Raw genomic sequence first — 23,407 nt, forward strand, 5'->3', positions numbered from 1 at the left:
TCTAATCGTGTTTAGCGTGTTACATATGTATCGGATACTTTTTTCCTTACCTGTTTTTGAATAGACCCTACATCAATTTCTGCATCTGACTCGTTCATGTCGTTTCTGTATTTAAAAAAAAATCCCATTGTGAATGGCAAAGCTGTCCTTGACAGGTCCCATTTTCCGTTGTTTGTCATTTCGGGAAATCCAGTACTGTCGTTTCTATGGAGATAGGAAGCGGGTCAGTTGTCTTAAAACTATGAGACGTACTCGATGACAATGCAGATATTTTAATACTCATTTTTAATCAGAAAAAAGAAGTAGTAAAGTTGAAAGAACAATATTATTAATGATCCTTAAGAAACATATCATTTTTTTAAATATTTTAAATAAATGTCAAGAATAAAATTCAAATCAACATATTTAAATATCAACTTTTTTGGCATTTGATTGTTTAAAAAAAATATTGAATATAAAATAAAAAAAAATAATTGTGTAAAAATAAATCTCAATTTACCACATGACATAGCAATTATGGATATCCGATGACTTGAACAATATAAGAAAGTCAAATTCGTGTATCTGTGATTGATGATTCTCACGCTTTAAAAAAAAATTACATGTCATACTGCAATGTACATTTGCTGATTAAAGAAGAGTTGCACTCCCACATTGTAAAATTTACTTCCCTGTTTTAGATACACAAACTTAGATGTTTACAATCATGTATGGGATGTGTTTTCTTTTTGGAATACTTCTAGTTTCCAATGCCTTTGGTAAGAAACTAAAGTTTGAATGTTGATCAGGTATTTGTTATGCTAAAACAGGTTGATTTGGTGACTTCATTGTTTAATTATTCTTTAAGGTTTTATTTTGGTGTTTAATTGTATTTTTAGGGCGTGGTGTGGTATTGGATTTTTTTTTTTTTTTTTTTTTTTTTTTTTTTTTATACAATTTTTTCTCAACTTTACATATATCTTTTTACAAAAGAAAGACATAAATGAATTTTTTGTGATATAAATATAAAGTTTTAAATAATTAGTGCTTGTGTCGTCTATTTATATCTTATATGTAGTAAATCATTATTGCATGTATACTTGATTCTCATTATATCGCGGGTTTCATTGTATCACAGTATATTACAAAAATTTGGATCCATGGTCTTTATTCTTTATGTTGATCGACAATATGTGTGCTGTCTGGATGTTTACTTTTTTGATGATTTAGAAGTGTGGAACATCCGTTTGAAAAAAAAAATCAAATAAAACGTAATTTTACAGATTTCCAGTCCCGTTTTTATTATATTGAGAGCATTATCACAGACTCTACATAAAAACATAAGTGAATTTATTGTTTCCTAATTATTTATTTCTTAATTTTGGCATTTAATGTCCACGGCTGGTTCAAATCAATTATACAAAATACACATGTAGAGTGGGTGCCAGAATCAGAATCAGTTTATTCGCTCAAACCATACAGCATGGTACATGAGGAACATAAAGTATATACAGTGTCTATAAAGTCGTCAGAGGTACATTTAGTATAAATATACACACATATAAATAATTAAATATAAATATATATACATAAATAAATGTTTTACAACTGCATGTAGAGAGGATGTACATATAGTACATGTAATTATAAAGTATATGCAAAAAGAAAATACCAGGAGGACAGCTAAGAAGGACAGACAGTCTCAAATATTTTTGAAATAAATGTACATAGTTTTTGTAAAGATTGTATATTTGAATTGGCCATGAGTTCATAAAACTTGACAACATTTGGTCTGGTGCAGTAACGTTTGTGTAAAAATTTTTTTCTTATCTCTGAAAAAGCTGTACACTCTAAAATGTAGTGGTATTCATCGCCTATCTTTCCATTGTTACAAAGTAAACATACTCTTTCATTTAATGGGGTGCCACACCACCTCCCTGTTTCTACAGGTAGATGATGATTTGAGGTACGCATTTTCATCAATAACTTTCTTTGTTTTGGGCGTAAATTTTTAATGTAACTTTCAAATCCGAAATTGGTTTTAAAAATTCTGTGAATCTGGCCTTTGGAAGAACTATTTATGTCATTTGACCATTTTTGAATGAACTGGTCTTTTAAATTCTGATTTACAATAGCACTTAGCCATTTAGCATTGACAACGCCTTGCTCATTCCATATAAATGAAAGTCCACAATTATTTAGAATTTTTTGAATACATTCAATCCATTGACATTTAATACCATCGTTACTTAATTGGTTATACATATACTTGTACACAATATTGACAATTTTATCTTCTGCACATGTAAACATCTTTGACCAGTATGTAATCATTCTCGTAAAAACATTGATGTACAAAGGGAATATTCCAGTTTCTCCGTAAATCATGTAATTTGGTGTAGACCCAATTGTTTTTGCACACCTGCAATAAAAGCAAACAATCAATCAATCAATCAATATTAACTCTACACATGTCAAAGTTTTACAGGATAAGACTGACGTTTGGCTTCAAAGTTCCTGCAGTTGCGTCAGTCTTATGCATTAAATCAATGTTCAATTCAATCGATTAGTGTTCAATTCAATCAATGAATGCTCAATTCGATCTATAATATTCAATTTGATGAATCAATGTTCAAACACTATTCAACAAATCAATTTTCAGTTCATTCAAATCAATGTATTGTAGTATGGTCATGTTAAGTCAATCAATATTCGAATAAATCAATCAATGTTCAATGTAAATGCGGCGCAAGTCTAAATCCGCCAAACGTGCATAGATACTTATTAAATATGCATGCCGCTACCAATGTGGAGGTAGCTTAAACAAAAATCCAGCCGTGACCGCACCGATACATATCATAATGAATACACATTTTTTTGGGAGTTTATAATAGTTGTGAGTCTACTTTTAAGATTTTTCAGGAACAGCTCATTACCAGGCGTAGAGAGGTGGCCCCAGTGAGGGCGGTAATTGTCGGGACTAAGATGGATATTTGACTGCTTAATGTACCCTCCATTATAATGATATAAAATATGTTTTGCAATTGCGCTATTTACTCGCGCCCTACTTTTTTTTCAATTTCAGGTCTCCCTTCACATTTCCAGGCAATCCATGTTATCATTTGCTACCAAATTATCTTAGTGTTCGAAAGTTTCGTTTGAATTTTTTTTTATTGCAACTATTAATTCAATGGTCTTCATACGGCCAAGGTCGTTTGCTCCACAATTTAATACCAAGAATTTTGGTGGATCAATGAACGTAACATGCTTTAAAAAGTTTAAAGCCATCATTCCAGCGCATTCCTCTTCGACCTTGCCACAATATTTTATGCCTGTCGAAATTAAGGTCAGATGTGAAACCTTATTCAATCGCAGGTAGAAAGGCCCATGAAATTAATGATGACCCGATGATCCAAATATCTTAATAATGTTCTGGAACGAAAAAAGGATAGAGTTTCAAGCTGTCAATCTATTTGAATGCCAGGGTCCTAATATGGAGGCGATAACAATCTGACTTCCTGACATTTTAATTGTATCGTCATCAACAGCCCTTAGAGTGAAAGTATGTAGGTGCTCCAATTCTAAAGGAGTCTGATTTATAGTTGCATCTAGATGTACTGAGAGCCGCGAGGCATTTATTTAAGACGGAATTAAATTGATATCTAGTTAGCGGTTTACCGCCGGAATGACAAAATAATTGACCAGAAATGTTTGGTCTTTGTTGTAAATACTTGCGCATTAGTAACAACGGACAACAAAAAAACCTTTGATGTAACCACCAATTGTCGCCCGGGAAATATATAAAGTAAACCATGGAAATGACTCTTGATCATCACACCGCTTCGATATGTGTGAAAAGGCATGCGTCGAATTGATGGAGACGATAGTCGCGAATATTTGGAAAACTTACAGCCGGATAAATGTCAAACAAAAACGAATACCATTTTAACCTTCAATTCCTCGAGTAAATGTTGGCTGCATAAAATATAAATTGAAGTTAGACACATGCATCACCTAAATTCGAAAATGTATTTAATTTTCAATTTTAAAATATAAAACACGAATTATGCGGGAAGTAAAATTTGATGTTCTAAAAAAAGGACCTGTCGTTTTTTTTCGATAGTAAATGATATACAACTTTATATATTAAATATGAATAACATACATATTTTTTTTTACATATTCACTTTATGGAAGTAAATATATTATGTATCTCGTAGTTTATTAAGAGAAAGAACATTCTGATTAGCAATCTTTTCAATGTTTTCAAGACCTTTAATTTTGAATAACTACTCCCACCCAAATCCCGATATACCAACACTTAACTTATATGTATAGAGCCCGGTCCTCCGGGCTGCAATAAGGACCGCCGATAGCGGGAATAATTAATTGTGTTTCTTTGCCGTACTGGTGAGTCTTTGACCTCCTAAGGTGAACTTCTAAGTAGGATGAAGATTCATTCATAACGAGATCGTTATTAAGTAGTGCTGCTTTTGAATTTCTAGAAAGAACATTCTGATTAGCAATCTTTTCAATGTTTTCAAGACCTTTAATTTTGAATAACTACTCCCACCCAAATCCCGATATACCAACACTTAAACTTATATGTATAGAGCCCGGTCCTCCGGGCTGCAATAAGGACCGCCGATAGCGGGAATAATTAATTGTGTTTCTTTGCCGTACTGGTGAGTCTTTGACCTCCTAAGGTGAACTTCTAAGTAGGATGAAGATTCATTCATAACAAGATCGTTATTAAGAAGTGCTGCTTTTGAATTTCTAGAGCCAACTGTAAATTCCCTGACTCAAAAAAACCTAAAAAGGCCAAGGAAACGCCGCGAAAAAGAATCTCGCCTCGTAACTCGATGTGCGCACAACTGGTAATGTATTAATTAATTAATGGAGGAGCTGAATCGTTATTGGTAAACGTGAGTCTTTGGAGTGTCTCTCTTCAATCCTTCTACTATTTTCTGAATAATAAAATGTGAAGTATAGTCCGTAATTCTGAGGTGGAAATCTTAATATTATTATAACGTAAACCTGGGATATGTTCTGCTTTAAATCTAAAATTATATTTCGTTGATAGGAATCCTAAACAACAAAGTGCATTACTCTATTAGATTTTGACCTCTGTTTGTTCAAGATGTAGACAAGGGCTGCGTTATCTACTCTTACTATAACATTTTTTGGTCTGAAGTATTCTTCCAACAATGTCATTGCCAGAACTATTGGAACAAGCTCTAAAAAGGTAACTTCTCTTAAAATTTCCGTATCCTACCATGTTGAAGGCCAAGCAAAGTGGGCCCATTTGCCGTTTAAATGTGCCCCGCACCCTAAGTTTTTTCCCCTGGCACTGTCTGCATACAATTGAAAATATCATTGCTTAACCAATCAACATCATTTAAATAGCATATGCCATTGAACTGATTCAAAAAATTGAGCCCCTGAGCAAATCGTCTTTGATGGATTTTGTTATGCGGATAAAATGATCCTGCCTTTGTACGTCAATCATCGCGTCGTAAAATCGGAGATTAAAGGCGCTAGAAGATCGCACACTTTGGTGCAAAAGTTTAATTGGCCAACGAGAGATTGCATCTCGATCTTCAAAGTGACTTTAGATTTATTTGCTGTTTCTGTCAGCGAAATCTTAAGTTTGATTAGTTTGTCGTTGGGAATACAGATTTGCCCCAGTCATGTAATTTCCAAACCCAGATAAGTAAATTTTGTGACGGAGCTGACGGTTTTATCGATGGCAAGAGGAATTCCCAGTGCTTTGCATAACTCCCCAAATTGTCTCATGAGTCTTGAGCAAGCGTCGGATTTCGCGGATCCAGCAAATAAGAAGTCGTCAAGATAGTGCGTAACAAGCGGGTAAGCAGATTGTGACCTGCCGGTCCATTCCGAAAATGACGCGAATTTCCCAAATGTAGCGCATGATATATAGAACAACAAAATGGAAAACATTTGTCAATGTAGTATTTACCCTCAAATGTGAAGCCAAGTAAACAAAAAAAAAAAAATCATATGGTTGAATTGGTAAAAGTCTAAACGCACTTTTTATTTTGCCAAATAAAGAGCCTTTTCCAAGCTGACCTATCATTTTGATAGCGCTATCGAATGATGAGTAGTGTACAGATGAAAATTTTTTCAATGAAGTCGTTGACGCTATTGTTATGTGGATATGACGGATGAGTAATTAAGCGCCACCCCCACCACTTCCCACACGGTAGATTTTTGGCACGACGCCTATTGGGGACGCCCTTAGGTTCGAAAGTGGTAGATTGTAGAGAGGGCCGGCCATGCGACTCATATCAATTACTTTGCAATATATTCTGGATTTTGTTCAGATACTGGTTTGCCGAAATTTTTTTTGATCCAAGTGAGTGCATGGAACTAGATACTGAAGGGGGAATCAAAATTTAAGCCCATTTAAAAACTCATTGCCTAAATTATGATTTTTGGTACGACTGTATCAATATTGAAAGTTGATTAATGTTTACTGGAGAATTACCGAGGTGCATTAACCCCTGGGAATAGCGATATCTGGGTTTTGGCTTGGGCGTGGTTGCAGTTTTGGTGATTGAAAACGAAAAGGCTGCTTTTGTATGGGGAAGCGAGGGGCTGGGTTACGAGGACAAGTGGACATTGGGTGGTCGGATTCACGCCTGATACAACGATGTGCATAAATACGATAAGGTTTACTACATACACCCTTGTCGTTAAAATCAAAACGGTTCAACTGTATTTTGGGAAATAGTAATCGATGAAGTTAGGTATAACATCCAGTTCATTGTCGATTTGCCCCCATGCCATAGAACTATTTCTTGCCTTCTTAAGCCTAAATTGCTCGTCGTACAACTTCCAGCCGGTGGGAGATCTATAAGAACCCAGCCTAACCGTGTGTACATATTTAAGTAAACCAAATGATTGATCGGTGTGAGCTTCGACGTAAATACTAGTAAATACCAGGAATGCGTCGGTTTATTTCCCGATATCGCTGATTTCGCCACTTTTCGCCTTTTGTAAACACCAGTTCCCCGTCCACTAGGTTTATCTTATTTTTCTTGTCCTTTTTTCTGACGTTTCCAACAGGACGCCAAATCTAAAAACTCCCCATTTTGTATTTTTTCGCGTGTTTTTGAAGGGATGGTGCAACCCAATGCATCAGTAGCACTAACAATAGGAGTAGGTTATTAGTCAGACCTACCTACTGAACTAGCAGACTCTTTAATGTCCTCTTCCATGCTGTGAATAGTACGGTTGTCATTTTTTCCCCTCTTTTTGGTTGGATTTGGTGTCAGCTTTTTCTTTTCTGGTAGACGTTTTTGCGGATGTAACCACATTTGCGGACGACTTGCGGTTATGCATCTCTCCAAAGAAAGACGTGTATCTTTGAGGGTAGTTGATAATTGACTGTTCCAATGCTTTGCGAGTATATTGCGTGCGAATGATACCGCGTGGGGCGCTGTGATAAATGGATTTATATCGTATTCACTGCATAAATCCGATTATATTTATAACGTAAAAAAAATCATAATAAAATCAGTCTTTGAAAAGTCTTTTGTGAGTACAATTGTAAATTTTTATGCAGAATTATATCGTAAATTCAGAAATAAAAAAAAATGACGTCCATGTCATCTACGAGTTTCCATGTTTTCCCGTACAGCGATGCATTAAAACTCTCCAATTTAGGAGGTAAATAAGACTTCCTGTTTTAAAAATAGACCACAAAATAAACGATGCAAGCTTGGAAAATATTTTGACACTAAAAATTTAGACCGTAGTTAGAATTATGAGTGTTATTTGATACAAGTTAAATTAAAAATTTGAAATTACACTTTTTTATGTAAAAGAATTACCGCGATATAATGAGACACCAGTATAAATAGATGTGTTTCCAGTTAATTCTCTAAGCAATATATAGTGCTTTCTTCATATGGACTACATTTAAATTGAGACACTTTACATGAATAAAAAGTTTATATTAATGTTATAAGCAGTATTGTTTTAAATCAATAATTTGGAAACTGTGGTCAAATCCTGTGAAGCCCGAAGGGCTTCTCAGTAGATTTTATCACGTTCCAACTTAAAGTTCATTTCCCAAAGAACTTTTTAACATTATTGTTTATTACTTATACATGTTATATTTACATTTGAGACGAATAAATTTAAAGTAAACTGCATTTATTTCACGAATGGGCCGCCGTATTGCTATGTTGTAACGCACAATGACGTAGTTCTTCTCGCTCCAACATTTGAATGTTTACATTCATGTTTAGCTGGCGAGCTCATGAAATAAATGTTTAAAGTGAAGGAAAAATGATTGATGTTAAGAATAATCTAACCATAAGATGTTCAAATATTATAAGTCTTATGCGATAGTATCGCCTGTCATAGTTTACATTACTCTAAAGGCATTTCGGATTAAAAAGGTAAATGCGGTTTTAGGTTAGTATTCAACAGGTCCAGTCCAAAGACTATTTCTACCTACGTAGGTATTAATAGCTACCTAGGTATTTAAAGTTACCAAAAGTAGCTATTTTTACCTACTTTATATGATTTCTGCCAGATGATGAATACCATATTTTTTGATATGGTCACACTAATGATGAATACGACAAAATTTTGGCCAAAAAATGATTACTTCCTGAATCGGCAATTTTACATTAGTTTCTATGCAAAATTGATAATATACGAAGTTTTCATTTTTTGGCCAAATTTTTGTCATATTCATCATCAGTGTTACTATATCAAGAAATTTTGTGCTCACCATGTTGCGCCGTTCCTGCATTTGGCCACAAATTCAAGTAAAGCAGAAAGTAAGTAAAATAGCTACTTTGGGTAGCTTTAAATACCTAGGTAGCTATTAATACCTACGTAGGTAGAAATAGTCTTTGGACTGGACCTGTTCAAAGCCTTATTCAAATCCAGAAAAAAAGTATATCTCATGATTGAAAAATTGCGATATTGTTTATCTTTCTATCGTTTTCATCCTTATCAATTTAGAGTTATTCCAAAATAAATTGCACCTTGAGAAAAATATGTAGACAAAATATAACCACACTCTGTGATTCGGTCGCACCATCACCTCTAACCTAAAAATATAAAAATAAAATTCATACAGAATTGAACATATTATGAAAACCCAAATACAAATGCATGTTTTAAACTATCGTCATAGCCCATGGTCGAATTCCTACAGCATATTACCCTTTGAAACTTTAACATAAAATATGATTTTATTTGTTGTAGCAAGGAACCAGTGTACAAATGGCACCAAAGTCGGTAAGACAGCTGGGGATAGGACAGATAGCATTTCTATTGGTAAGTGTACAAGGGTTATAAGGCAGACTTTCGACAAAGATGTCTGATGAAAAAATATATATGTTTTGATGGCAGTCTTCATTTTTCAATGTTTTAGATCGATAAAATAATCTCGTCAGCAATCAAAGCGTATAATTAAGTTAAGTATTAATTGACGTTTAGTTTTACATGTTCCTTATTAAATAGTTATTGTATAAATATTGAATCCCCAGGCGCGTCAGCAACTATCAAAACAATTATTTAAATTGAACTGCACTCTAAACCACTATAGAAATAATAATTCCAATCACGGTTGTATTTCTATAGTTGTTGCAACCTATGTTTGTTATTGAAATGCACCCCGAACCACTATTGAAATAAATATTTCAATAGTGGTCATATTTCAATAGTGGCTGCATAATATGCTTGTTATTGAAATGCAATCTCAACAACTATCAAAATAATTATTTCAATCGTGGTTGCAACACCTGGGGGCTTTAATCAGATTTTCTGCATATAAACCCCCATGAGGGTTTCATCAGATTTTTTGCAGATAAACCTCCATATGTAGCCTTAACTATCTTGCGATTATATTTATAGGGCTGTTTTCAAGATATTTCATCAAAAAGAAAATAAAGAATTTCCTTTTGATTTGGCAATAATATAAGCATTATTTAAATTAAGTTAAATAAAAAGATCGTAGCATCCATATTTGTATCATATATCCTTTAAAAGAATCTTTTTTTTTTATTCATCAGATCTAGTTAAATGTTGCCCCCTTTTGAATTTGTTAAACAAATTGGTTTTTATGTAAGTTTACATATCTTCTGCAGGGACAACATTTCTCCTAAATAGCAAGGACAATGAATATCGTATGAATTGCAGTGGGTTTTTAATTGAATGGGATATAAGGATTGCAAGTACGGGTGTTTTGTATGCGGAGGTGTGGCGACAGGTAACAGGAATCTGGACTCTTATTGGTGTTAATAAAATTAATGTCCCGGGTAAGTAATTTATTTCTTTTTAATTCCATCATTGTGGTAATCATATTAAATTGCAAATTATCATGGAATTATTAAGGGCTACGCTGCATTTTTCATACATATTTATGTTTTTAAGCCGGAGATGTTGGAATTTTGAAAAACGAGGTTGTCCCCCTGGCAGATCAAATAGCTGTGGAAAGTGGAGATTATCTTGCATTGTAAGATTAACATACTTATTATATTTATATATCATACCTAACTATAGAATTTCTTTTTTTATTAACCATAAAATGGGTTTTCGGTGTCATTCATTTCATTGGTATTGTTTTTCTTTTATTTTACTTCACTTTTTCCTTCGTCTTCAGTTTCTTCGAAAAATTTGATTGTGCATCTCAGACATCTAACGATTGTATAAAATGCTAGACCAAAAAGATAAAAAAAAATATATATTAAACAATGAAGCTTTCTTTCACTTAAATAAAAAAAAAATAAAAAAAAAGACTTTTCGTCAATCGTCAAATGCCAAATGCAGTACACAAACCGGTATTCAAATCAGTTATTGACAAAAATCATGCTTTCAATTTAAAAGTAAACTAGTTTAAACTTTGGGAAATAGAACCATAAACACCATGCCACTGTTTAAGCATTAGAACTAACCGTTTAAAAGTTAATATTTTGACCAATGTGAAATTTAAAAACAAGAACAATGTCAAAAGTTCATTAACACTTGTACACAGTGGGATGCTTTGTCACATTCAATACACATCTTACAAATGAAAGTCCTTCCGCCAATCGTTTTAAAGTTGATGGTTTAATAAGGTTAAAGGTCAAGTGTTGGTACATAAGGAAACGTGTTGTTACATGGACTTGGTATTAAGTACACTATCACCAAAAGTTCAAAATTTAAAATTGAGATATATTTAAAGTTCGGTAACATTTTGCAAATATGGGTACATTTCAAAGGTCACAAAAGTCAAAAATACGTTTGTACCTAATGAAGTGTCTTGCAATTAAAAATCAAATGTAAATATTAAGTTCAAACCTAAAGCCAGTCAAAAGTAATAATTAAGGTTAAAGTTCCTGTGGACAGAAAAAAAAATACAGAGAGAGAAAGCCAGATAAGTGTACAGAACAAAATCTATATTCCCTAATCTCAAAAAAGGGTGCAAAAAATCTTGAAATCAAATATCTATGACATGTAACTATGATAATCTTTTGTTTACTATGGCATTATATGTTTTAGAGACATTTCGAAAGTTTGCCGAAATACAATCATATTATAATCATATTTGAAATTTTGTTTCATTTAAGCAAGTCATCAGGAAATACCATAGTGGAGTTCATCAGAACTAATAACGGTGTGGGTAGCAGCAATGACCAGATACAGTTTTCTACTACAGCGGCACACACAGTATCTTCAACTTCTAATTTTACAGCATACACAACAGAACCAAACATAGAATTTGGAATCAGAGCAACCCTTGCTCCTGGTATGCTATGAATTTCTCTATAATTACTTTATTTATTATGAATAATCTTCAAGGAAAAGACAACGGCAAAAAAATTACCTCCCCCTTTCCCTACTAATCATACCAAGCAGTCAAAAAGTATGTATGAAGAAGGCATTGACATTTCAAAGTAAAATTTTAGAAAGTAGTTTAGAGTAATTTTTTTTTAAATACGTTTTACAAAATTTTATTATTTGACACCAGTTACTTGGTTTAATATCTTACTTCTTTGAAACAAAACGACGTTTTCGAGAGACGCCAACTTGGCACAGATTTTGAGACGTTCTTCGGTCCGTGTAACACTTTACAATTCAAAATTCTAAAATGATTTTGAGTTCGGAAACTTAAAAATTCAGATATTTGATCTAAAACATTAAAAATCAACATTCCAAATCAGTTTCAGTTTTTGTAATTTAGAAATTTGAACTAATATATTAAAATTCTAGTACCCAAACTATTTCAGAAATTGAAATTGTTAGGTGTTACACGGGCCTTTTCTCTGGAATTGCAAGTTAAGGTGCTTATTCTTACGTTGTGGTTTCGAAGCAAATACGCGATATGGAGACTTCCCTTCGAATGGGACTTTTTTTAATTGAAGTTTTTTGTCGCAGTTGGTGTTGATACGAAAAGAATACTCAATACTTAAAAGCCGTCAGTGCAAAGTATAGGTTTATATTTACAATCCTCTATCAGCTAGCGTTGGCGTTTCTGAATGAGAAAAAAATTCTCTAGATGGACGTAAAACAATATCTTAATGTACATCAAGATCTTTAAACAAATAAACACAAATCTCAGACATCTGAAATTTTATACATATAAATATTCCAGAACATCTGAAAAGCAATTTATTTTTACAAAACAAATGTCTGTTTGTGTTTTCATTAGCTTGTAGTGTGGGATTATATGGAGAAAACTGTGCACTGAATTGTAACGAGCACTGTATCGGCTGTAACAGAATAAATGGAATTTGTGATAATGGATGTATTCCTGGTTGGAAGGGGGAATTCTGTGATGAAGGTATATAATTTAAAGGGCCGATTGGGGTTTTCTTTGTGAATTACTTGGTGCATGAACGTAAAATAAAGCGTAATTTGTGTTTAAAAAAAAAACTTTATCGCTTAAATAATAAAAGTGAACAAAATTACGAAATCACTTGATGAAAGCCGTTCTTTAATATTATATTATTATGATCTTTGGAAGTACATGTATTATATTACGAGATAAAAGTCTAAGCGCATATGATCCAGCAGTTGTATTTTTTCATGCACGAGTTACGTTTTCAATATGTATTTACATGTTTAAAAGGTAAAAGAACGTATTAGGGACATAACTGTGTTTATTTCCGTTTAATCCATTCAGAATGTAAACGTGGATTTTATGGAAAGGATTGCAACTTGCAATGTGGCAATTGTCATGAGTCAGCGCAATGCCATCTTGAGAACGGTTCGTGCTTGAATGGGTGTTCTGCTGGTTATAAGGGTTTACTATGTAACAAAGGTAAAAAGAGTTTTAAAACAGTTCTTAATAGTTCTGTCAACTCCTTGGTGTCTTTATATTTGAGATACTTGCATATTTTTTTTTCTGAAACGTTTATTCCATGCAATTCTGTTTTATTTTTGTTATTGTTTTTTATGCCTCCTATGAGAAATATCAGCCCGATAGTGCAGTGAAAAACAACCAAACACAGATATGCAGTTTTGTCGATTATGTCATTTAATTCAATGACATAAAGTAAAATGTAAAACAAATCATTAAGGGAGATCACCTAATATTAAACAATACAGGTTACATGTACATAGGTGAAAAGTACAAGTGTGATCCCCCTGAGACTGACTAGAAATTTACATGCAGTTAACATATCAGAGTACATGTAAATATGCATAAAATAAAACATAAATGAGTAAATCCTTGGACGCGTCCAAACAATTGCGCCACAAGCCCTCACGCAGTGTCACGCAGTGAGGGGTTGACGCCAAACAAGGAGAAAATCAAAAGAAAACATTTTTATAAAAACAGTAAAATACAGAAATTTACAGCATTTTATAGAACAACATTGAAGTTGAAGTTCATATGATATCACATACCTTTAAGACTAGGTGTTCTTGACAAATAACAAATTCTGATGCAACAAAGACATTAACATTCACCTGTTAGCTGTTCAATTGTGGATCAAGGGAAGCCAATTATGAGGGTCTTAATCTAACCTCAAGACAATGCAGGCAGAATTTTTAACATACAATTTACATGATCAGCTATCCGCTGAACTCATGTATCTTAACCTAAGACTATGCATGCAGATTTTTACACACAGTTTACATGAGCAGCAATTCGCTGAACTCACGTATGTCTACTCAAGACTATGCAAGCCAGATTTCATCATACAATTTACATGAGCAGCTATCCGCTGAACTCATGTATCTTAACTCAAGACTATGCAAGCAGATTCTGACATAGAATTTACATGAGTAGCTATCCACTGAACTATGTATCTTAACTCAAGACTATGCAAGCAGATTTTAACATACAATTTACATGAGCAGCTATCCGCTGAACTATGTATCTTAACTCAAGACTATGCAAGCAGATTTTAACATACAATTTACATGAGCAGCTATCCACTGAACTATGTATCTTAACTCAAGACTATGCAAGCAGATTTTAACATACAATTTACATGAGCAGCTATCCGCTGAACTATGTATCTTAATTCGAGTCTATGCTGGCAGATTTTAAACATACATTTTAAATGAGTAGCCATCATCTTACATGTAGCTCAAAGACTATGCAGGCCGGTTTCAATGCTGAACTCATTGACATTAGTAAGCAGATTATGGAGACATTACAAGTATATCAACACTAAGCTCAGTAACTAAAATACATTTTACAAAAGCATCTAAGTGCTGACCTTATAAAAAATTGAGCTGAATTATACAGAGTTTATGACAATAGAGGATGTACATTGTGCAGTATATGAAAAACCATTTGCTGGCCTCATGACCAGATTTACAACATCAATGATAGAAAAAATAATGTTACATAAGAAGCTAATGCATTGCTTCATCTTACTTTATACAGTAGATAAATGACAGATGCTGACTACTCTATATGATGTTCCTTGGCAGTATCTGTTGGAGAAAATGATATTTGCCGTTCAACACAGAAATCCACATAGAATCCATAGGAGGGGCTTGAGCATATTGAGGTGTAGCTTGTCCTTCCTGGTGGTGTGGATTTCAAACTTTGGTGGCATCATTTTCCAATAGTTTACTATGAAGACAGCTGGCATCATGTCCAGAGCACCTAAATTCTTGAATGATCTTGTTGATCGCTTGATCATATATCCGCATTAGAGGTTCGATTTGAGAGCACTGTTTCAACAATTTTCAATTGTCATTCCAATACTGCACAATTTCCGCCATCTGAAATTTGTAGACTCCATTGCCTCTCCATTTTGTGCCTTAGATGGTACTGCATGAAGTTAGGTGTTGACCACTTTATAGTTCAGTTTGGCCCTTGGCATCAATGTACTGCTACAAGTAACAGAATACCATGGTAAATAGTGTATGAGTGTAATGCACTACTAAAGCCTAGGAATATGTAGATACTGGAACCCAAATAAAATGAGAAACAATTTTACATTGAGACTCTCAGAACAGTCTTGATTAAATGCTTCATGTACTGCATGAAAAAAATTATTAAATATCTATTTTAAGTTTCTCATACTATTGAAAGTTCTTTCCTCTTCAAATTGAAATGTTATACTGAATGTTTCCATAAAACCTTTGAAACATTATACTTAATGTTTCTAAAACAAACTTAAAACATTATACCAAATGTTTTGACATAAACTTTGAAACATTATACTGAATGTTTCCACAATCACTAATACATGACTATGAAACAGTATACTGAATGTTTCCACAATAACTAATACATGACAATGAAACATCACACTGAATGTTTCCACAAAACCTTTGAAACATTATACTGAATGTTTCCATAACAAATTTGAAACATTATGCTGAATGTTACCAAACAAACTTTGAACATTTTACCGAATATTTCGCCATAGACTTAAAAACATTATACTGAATGTTACCACAAACACTAATACATGATTATGAAATTTGATACTGAATATTTCCACAAAAACTATGAAACAATATATTAAATTTTTCCACAAACACTATGAAACATTATACTGAATGCTTCCACAAAACTTTGAAACATTATATTGAATGTTTCCACAAAAAACTTGAAACATTATACTGAATGCTTCCGCAGAACTTTGAAATATTATACTGAATGTTACCACAAAGACTTGAAACATTATACTGATTGCTTCCACCAAACTTTGAAACACTATACTGAATGTTTCCACAAAAACTTTGAAACATTATACTGAATGCTTACACAAAACTTTGAAACATTATACTGAATGTTTCCACTAAGACTAGAAACATTATACTGAATGTTTCCACAAAACGTTGAAACATTATACTGAATGTTTCCTCAAAACTTTGAAACATTATACTGAGTGTTTCCACAAGAAAACTTGAAACATTATACTGAATGCTTCCACAAAACTTTGAAATATTATCCTGAATGTTACCACAAAGACTTGAAACATTATACTTAATGCTTCCACAAAACGTTGAAACATTATACTGAACGTTACCACAAAACTTTAAAATGTTATACTGAATGTTACCACAAAGACTAGAAACATTATACTGAATGTTACCACAAAGACTTGTAACATTATACTGAATGCTTCCACCAAACTTTGAAACATTACCCTGAATGTTTCAGCAAAAACTGTGAAACATTATACTGAATGCTTCCACAAAACTTTGAAACATTATACTGAATGTTTCCACAAAACTTTGAAACATTATATTGAATGTTTCCACTAAGACTAGAAACATTATATTGAATGTTTCCACAAAACTTTGAAACATTACACTGAATGTTTCCACAAAACATTGAAACATTATACTGAATTATTCCACAAAAACTTTGAAACATTATACTGCATCTGCCACAAAACTTTGAAATATTATACTGCATCTTCCACAAAATTTTTAAACCATTTTACTGAATGTTTCCACAAATACTTTGAAACACCATACTTGTTTCCATCAAAACTTGAAACATTATACTAAATGTTTCCAAAACAAAATTCAAACATTATACTTATTGTTCAACAAAAAATATTGAAATATTGTACTGGATGTTTCCACAAACACTAATACATGACTATGAAACATGATACTGAATATTTCCATAAAAACTTTGAAACATTATATTGAATGTTTCCGAAAGAAGGATATGGAAATAACGAACAGTATTCAATCTCAACGTCCATTAAACAAATATACAAAAATAAGAGCAGAGCAAACACGGACCTCTGAAACATCAGAGGTGGGATCAGGTGCCATGGAGGAGTGAGCATCCCCTGCCGACCGGTCACACCCGCCGTGTGCTCGTTGTCATAATCAGGAAATAACGGAAAAAATCCGTGGTCAATTCAGTGTATAAATAATGGACTAACAATTGGTATGAAAAACGTCAGTCAGCATTTCATTCAATGATAAATTGTATTTGCTGACAAGGTCATTGTATCGACCATAGAATTTACGAAATGATGACTTTAAACGAGACTGTCGATATTCTTGTTTCATCAACTTGCTTGAAACAAACTTGAAATTTTATACTGAATACTTAGACATAAACTTTGAAACAATATACTGATTGTTTCTAAAAAAAAACTTTAAAACATTATACTGAATGTTTCCACAAAAACTTGAAACATTATACTGAATGTTTCCTAAACAAACTTGAGACATTAAACTGAAAGTCTCGACATTAACTTTAAAACATTATACTGAATGCTTCCACAAAAAAAATTGAAACATTATACTGAATGTTTCAACATAAACTTTGAAACATTATAATGAATGCTTCCCCAAAACTTGAAATAACATAATAAATGTATCGACTCAAACTTTAAAACATTATACTGAATGTTTGAGACAAATACTTTGAAATATAAATTATAATGAATGTTTCACAAAGATAATGAAGCATACTGAATGTTTCTTCAGAAACTTTGAAACCTTATACTGAATGTTTGCACAAAAACAATGAAACATTGAACGGAATGTTTCCCAAATTTTTGAAATAAAATTATACTTAATTCCCAGGAAAACTTTTCATCATTATACTGAATGTTTCCCTCAAAACTTTAAACATTCACAAAAAACAAACCAAACTAATCGATGTTGTATAATGAATGTTTTCACAAATATTAGAACAATATATTGAATGTTTTCAAAAGTATCTTGAACATATTCTTAATGTTCAAACTAAATGTTTATAAACATTTTCTGAATTTTTCTACTCTATACTTATTTATTTATTAAAATGCACATTATTATTATTATTATTTTTTTATTATTTTTTTTTTGATACTATGATACTATTGAAAATAGTACTGTAAGATTACATCAAATGACATGTAGAAAACATTACCAAAGTTTCTACTGCACATTGTACGAGTGAAACAATATATTGAAAATATAATTGCCATTGATTGCAAGGCTATTATATAATGAAATATTTCACTGATTCAGATTGATTATTATTATTATTATTATTTTTAATACTGAACCATTTTTAAAATGACATATTAAATGTTTCAAAACAAACTAATAAGGGTTTTGCTGAACATTAAAATATACTAAACCTTGCTGAGACTTCCTTACAGGGATAATGCCCCTTAAGAATTATATGTAAGGCAGCTAGTAACAAATTAATATGTCTTCAGATATATGGCAATTACCAAATGTTCCCTTTTTCCAATGCTGCAAAAAATGGTGATCAACTTCACTGATATCTTCACATCATTAGAGAAAATGTGTTAAACATTCTGTAAATTGTTAACTGGATATGCAAAATATTGTAAGAAACAGTACACAACTCTTTATATAGCCCTGAGCTGAGCATAATATAATAAAGACTATATAAAAATGATATAGAACATAAAATGGTGTACTGAATCTTATTTCTTTGAAAAGATGATAAAACGCACAAGCAAAAGAACATTCCACATACGCTGGACAGTGAATGGAGTTTACTGAAGATGGACTCCATCCAGAGCCAGGATCAGAAAGGATAGGAGAGACTCCCCGAGAACCCCCGGTGAGGCCAGAGTATAATCCACGATACTCCAGCTGACGTCCCGTGGTGACCCAATTGACCTCGAACACAGATTCATAAAAAAGCAAACATGTGTAGATCAGCGGACAGGTTAAATGACCGATAACCCCTTTGACACATTTTGTGCAGATAATCAATTGCTCTCGGTTTATTTTATCTCAAATTTGCATACTGCATTAGGCAGAAGATTGAAATGCATTCAAATCCCAATGACACAACCTATATTTCCCATAAGTAAAAAAAAAAAAACAATGTTTCAATGATAGAACTATTATAAATGGCACACTTAGAAATGTCTTAATTTAGTAATTATCATGAATATACTATAGAAGAAAGTTTGATCTGCTGAAATGATTTAACACGTGCATGGGCACTGAAAAAAGTTTAATACTTGATTTAACACATGCATGTGTTTGTAAACAATCCAATATTTCCATGTGTAAACATTGATTCTATCAACCATCAAGGACACCACCGCCATAAATTATGCGTAAACAGGTTCCATGATCAGGCAAGTTATTCACTCCAGTGTAAACAGGAAAAATTAAATTGCAGAATCAAACAGTCATATAAAATTCACAATTTTGATGCAGCTGCAGAATCTTCCAATGGAACATGATTGTAAATAGATTAGGTACACATGATAGGTAATATTGAGATTTCATTCGCCGAGACCACTAATAATTCTCTCGATGAAAAGGGGGTATCATAATCGGAGCTACAATACAAGTTAAATAACTATATGGAAAATAATTTCGACATGAATGCTATTATTTCCATTATATGAATTTACTGAACATCAGAAAGACAAATCGTAAGGAGAACCCATGATGCGGTAACAGGTACATATGGTAAATAAATATAAGTTATGAAAATGATTTGCCCTAGCTGTTGCACCGCCAGTTAGCCTGTATTTTATAAAGGCATGCAGCTTAACCAAAATTAAGTATAAATATACAATGATTTTAAAGCTGCTCCAAATATGTAAACGTTAAACAGTGTTAAAACATTATTTGTTTTGTTATAATGACCAAAAACAATACTGCCCTTAATTGACAGGAAATCACAATCACTGCATTCCTAGAACTTCTCAAATGCATGGACGAAAAGGTCCCCGTGTTTCAAATTCTTCATAGAGGGTTGTCGAAGTAAACAGCAACCCCTGCCAAAACCCATCTGTGCCTCCACCGAAATAGGTTCCACGATATGAGGATAATTTCCACTGCATAAATTACAGGGACCGATGATTCTCCGCTAAGAAGCTGACCAATAGTTAAATCTGAGGCTACATGTACGCAGGTCCCCTTTTCCACAAACTTTTTTTTTCCAAGGCACTACCAGGCTAACAAAAATGGCGCAACAAAATCAAGGATTTTGATTGGGTTACTCTGTCAAGAAAAGGAACGCTTGCGCTTTCGCGATGAAAGGTTATATGATAATTGCGCTGCGATAAAGGCGCATTTCCTGCAGACTGCGCAGGGATATGCGGAATTATCCTAAGGTGTGAAATATATTTCTCATAGCGGCATAAATTGAATTAGCTGTGATAATATTGTTTTGTATTCAATTTCAATATCCGATATCGCAATGTTCAATCTAAGTTCAAAGTGTTGCATTTGAGATGGTATTTTGAATGCCTCACCCTTGATTATTACATGTGCACCATATGATACTGCGTTGTAAACGCTTGCAGGTTTCGAAGTTTGAAAAACTGAGAAAAATATGAATAATAAAATTTGACAGCTTTTACATGTTAGTATTATTTATAATTTGCGTTTTATTGGTTCCCACAAAAGCAAACGTCGAAAGAAAAATTTGAAAAAAAATATTTTTTTATAAGAACCATGCATTACCCACGAATTTACCTATCCTAAAAACTGCAATTTAAACTAAATCCACGAAAATTGATGCAAAAGAAATGTTATAATTGAAACCACTGTACTCTTATCATCTGCATACTAAACTAATATTTCCCAGTTGAATCGAGCAGAAGAGTTAATAAAAAGATGTTAATCTACTAACAAACAAGTTGATGACTGAACATCAGGTGGATACTGACTACCCCGTTGTATCTGATCCACGCCCGAATAATTTTAGTTGTACATATTTGACCTGTATCTACTTGTCTTACTTTAATTAAATTTTGATCTTGATAACAGCAAAATAAATTTATATCCATGATTAAAATATTCAACTCACTATCACAACATTTTTTTCTTTAATTATTTGATATTTTATGAAGTCTTTATGAACTTATTGTAGTCTGTTCCTTTGGGTTGTATGGGGCTAACTGTGAACAAGAGTGTAGCCTTTTTTGTAAGAAATCACTTGTTTGTCATCATGTTTCCGGTATCTGCCTTGGAGGTTGTAAAACAGGCTGGAAAGGACACAGATGTTGGAAAGGTTGTAAATCTTTAAAATTTCTTTCTTTTACAAGTATTTTTTGTTTGTTATTTTTGACAAAAAATTGCATGAACTATTTTTATGCCTTTAGATACAGACGAAGAACAAATCGTGGATGTTATTGAGGACCTGAGGATACAATTCTATTGTGTTCTTGGTATATGCTGTTTTCTAGTTATTCTCCTAGGCGTGTTTACACTATACATCAAATTTAAACGGTAATCTATACTTCTATTGTTAGTTTCATTTTTAACAACATCAAATATGTAACATAGATAATAATATAAATGATAATTCTTGATCTATCATTTATTTAACACCGTTAAATAAAATCTCTAGGAATACTGGGATAAAAGAGAAATCCAGGATTCATCTTAGTGGTTCCACTTTACAAGAAAAAGAGGAAGGAACAACTTGCATATCAGTGGTTGATGATGGAAAGAAATTTGGCACTGAGTATCAGGAAATTGGGGATCTGAGCCCGCCTTCGAACTACGACTTGCCAACTTAAATCTTGACATGAAGCACAGTAAACTCATCACTTATTTCATTCCTAGATTAAGATGTTTTAAAGCAAAACATTTTTCTTCTCTTTAATGAAAAATTCATGAAGAAAAAATTTCTTAATCTCATGCCAATAAAATATATGGAGATAACTAACAGTATTCAAACTAAATAATAGATAAAATCAATACAAAACAGGCGCAATGGAACACAGACCTCCAAATCATCAGATGTCGAACAGATGCCATGGAGGAATGAGCATTCCCTGCCCACAGGTCACACTGCTGTGTGTTCCTTGATATGATCGTGAAATAACGGGAAAATCCAACAGATGTTTAAAATGGTCTATCAGTTTGTATAAAATACGTCAGTCATCACTTGAAACAATAATAATTGTATTTGATAAAAAGGTCATCATATCGACCCTAGAACTTACGAAATTATTACGAGACTGTTGCTATTCTTGAATCATCAAGTTATTTGTCAATAATCTGCCTTTTTAATGCGTATCGAATCAATTGCGAAATACATGCATAAACTCAGTATGCAGGTAAGAAAGGTATATCACTGCATTATTAATGGGTGTTGAATATTGTAATGTTAGTTTCATCACGTTGACCGTAGAACAATGTTGTAAGATAAACGTCTTTTTTAAATAAAATATCCAAGCATGAAATAGATTGTAAAATGACAATAATTGATAACAATTCTGTTGAGTATTAGAAGACAGTATCTCGTCAAATATGACGTCACCAGCCTTGACATTTTGTAGTTCAAGCGATCCAGAGGAATAACTTCACTGAATTAATAATTTAAAAAAAATGTTGAAATAAATATGAAATCATCGCTAGTTTTTAAAAACCTAATCATTAAAACTAAAAGAAAAATATGAATACAATATATACGAAATATATATTCATTTAGCAGCATTGTGGCTGCGCATGGACAAGGGATTTTTAGAATATCGCAAGAAAAATTAGCGTATATGTAGTTTACATCAAACATGCATAGGCTAATTTGTTCGGACTTAAATATGGAATATAAATCGCTTATAAGGTGTACACTTTTGAAAGTACTGGGAGCTGATTCAAGTCTGCATACAATGTAACATTAGTTCTTTTATAACAGAATTTTAGCGGAGCGGAAAATTTTAGTTATTCTACATGTACACAGTTTTGACCAATTTTCAGTACTTCCCAAACGGCAGAAACTAGCTCCCATCACTTTTGATAGAGAAAGTAAACATCTTAAATGTACCATTTTTTTCTTCAAAAACAAGTTTATGCCCTTGCATTATCCTCATATCCTACGTTCAGCTTAACAATTCTATTTTTATACTATAACAAGTTGAAAAACAGTTGATACATGTGATATAACTTGTACTGTGTATGGTCCATCCCTGTTCATTATGGATAGCTTTATCAATTTTCTTCAGGTATTAGGCTACTTTCATACATTTTTTTCAAACGTTTTAAATATTTAAACGGTGTTAAGATAGCATTTTCTACA

The 23,407-nt window shown here is 32.7% G+C and overlaps 2 protein-coding genes across 2 annotated transcripts in view; both read left to right on the forward strand.

Moving 5' to 3' along the window:
* The window catches only part of LOC134272167 (multiple epidermal growth factor-like domains protein 11), a 137,850-nt gene that overhangs the window by 47,345 nt on the left and 67,098 nt on the right, over positions 1–23,407 (forward strand). The gene's annotated exons all lie outside the window — the stretch shown is intronic.
* On the forward strand, positions 681–21,967 carry LOC134272170 (delta and Notch-like epidermal growth factor-related receptor). Its single transcript, XM_062754422.1, has 10 exons — positions 681–758; positions 9,229–9,300; positions 10,113–10,283; positions 10,399–10,480; positions 11,574–11,752; positions 12,656–12,787; positions 13,130–13,267; positions 21,254–21,394; positions 21,486–21,612; positions 21,734–21,967. Exons 1-10 carry the CDS (start codon positions 695–697, stop codon positions 21,903–21,905), a joined length of 1,278 nt encoding a protein of 425 aa, XP_062610406.1. The 5' UTR covers positions 681–694; the 3' UTR covers positions 21,906–21,967.

This window comes from Saccostrea cucullata, unplaced genomic scaffold (genome assembly GCF_032062105.1).
Source record: "Saccostrea cucullata isolate Sc308-1 unplaced genomic scaffold, CSIRO_AGI_Scuc_v1 ctg2042, whole genome shotgun sequence".
NCBI lineage: Eukaryota > Metazoa > Mollusca > Bivalvia > Ostreida > Ostreidae > Saccostrea > Saccostrea cuccullata.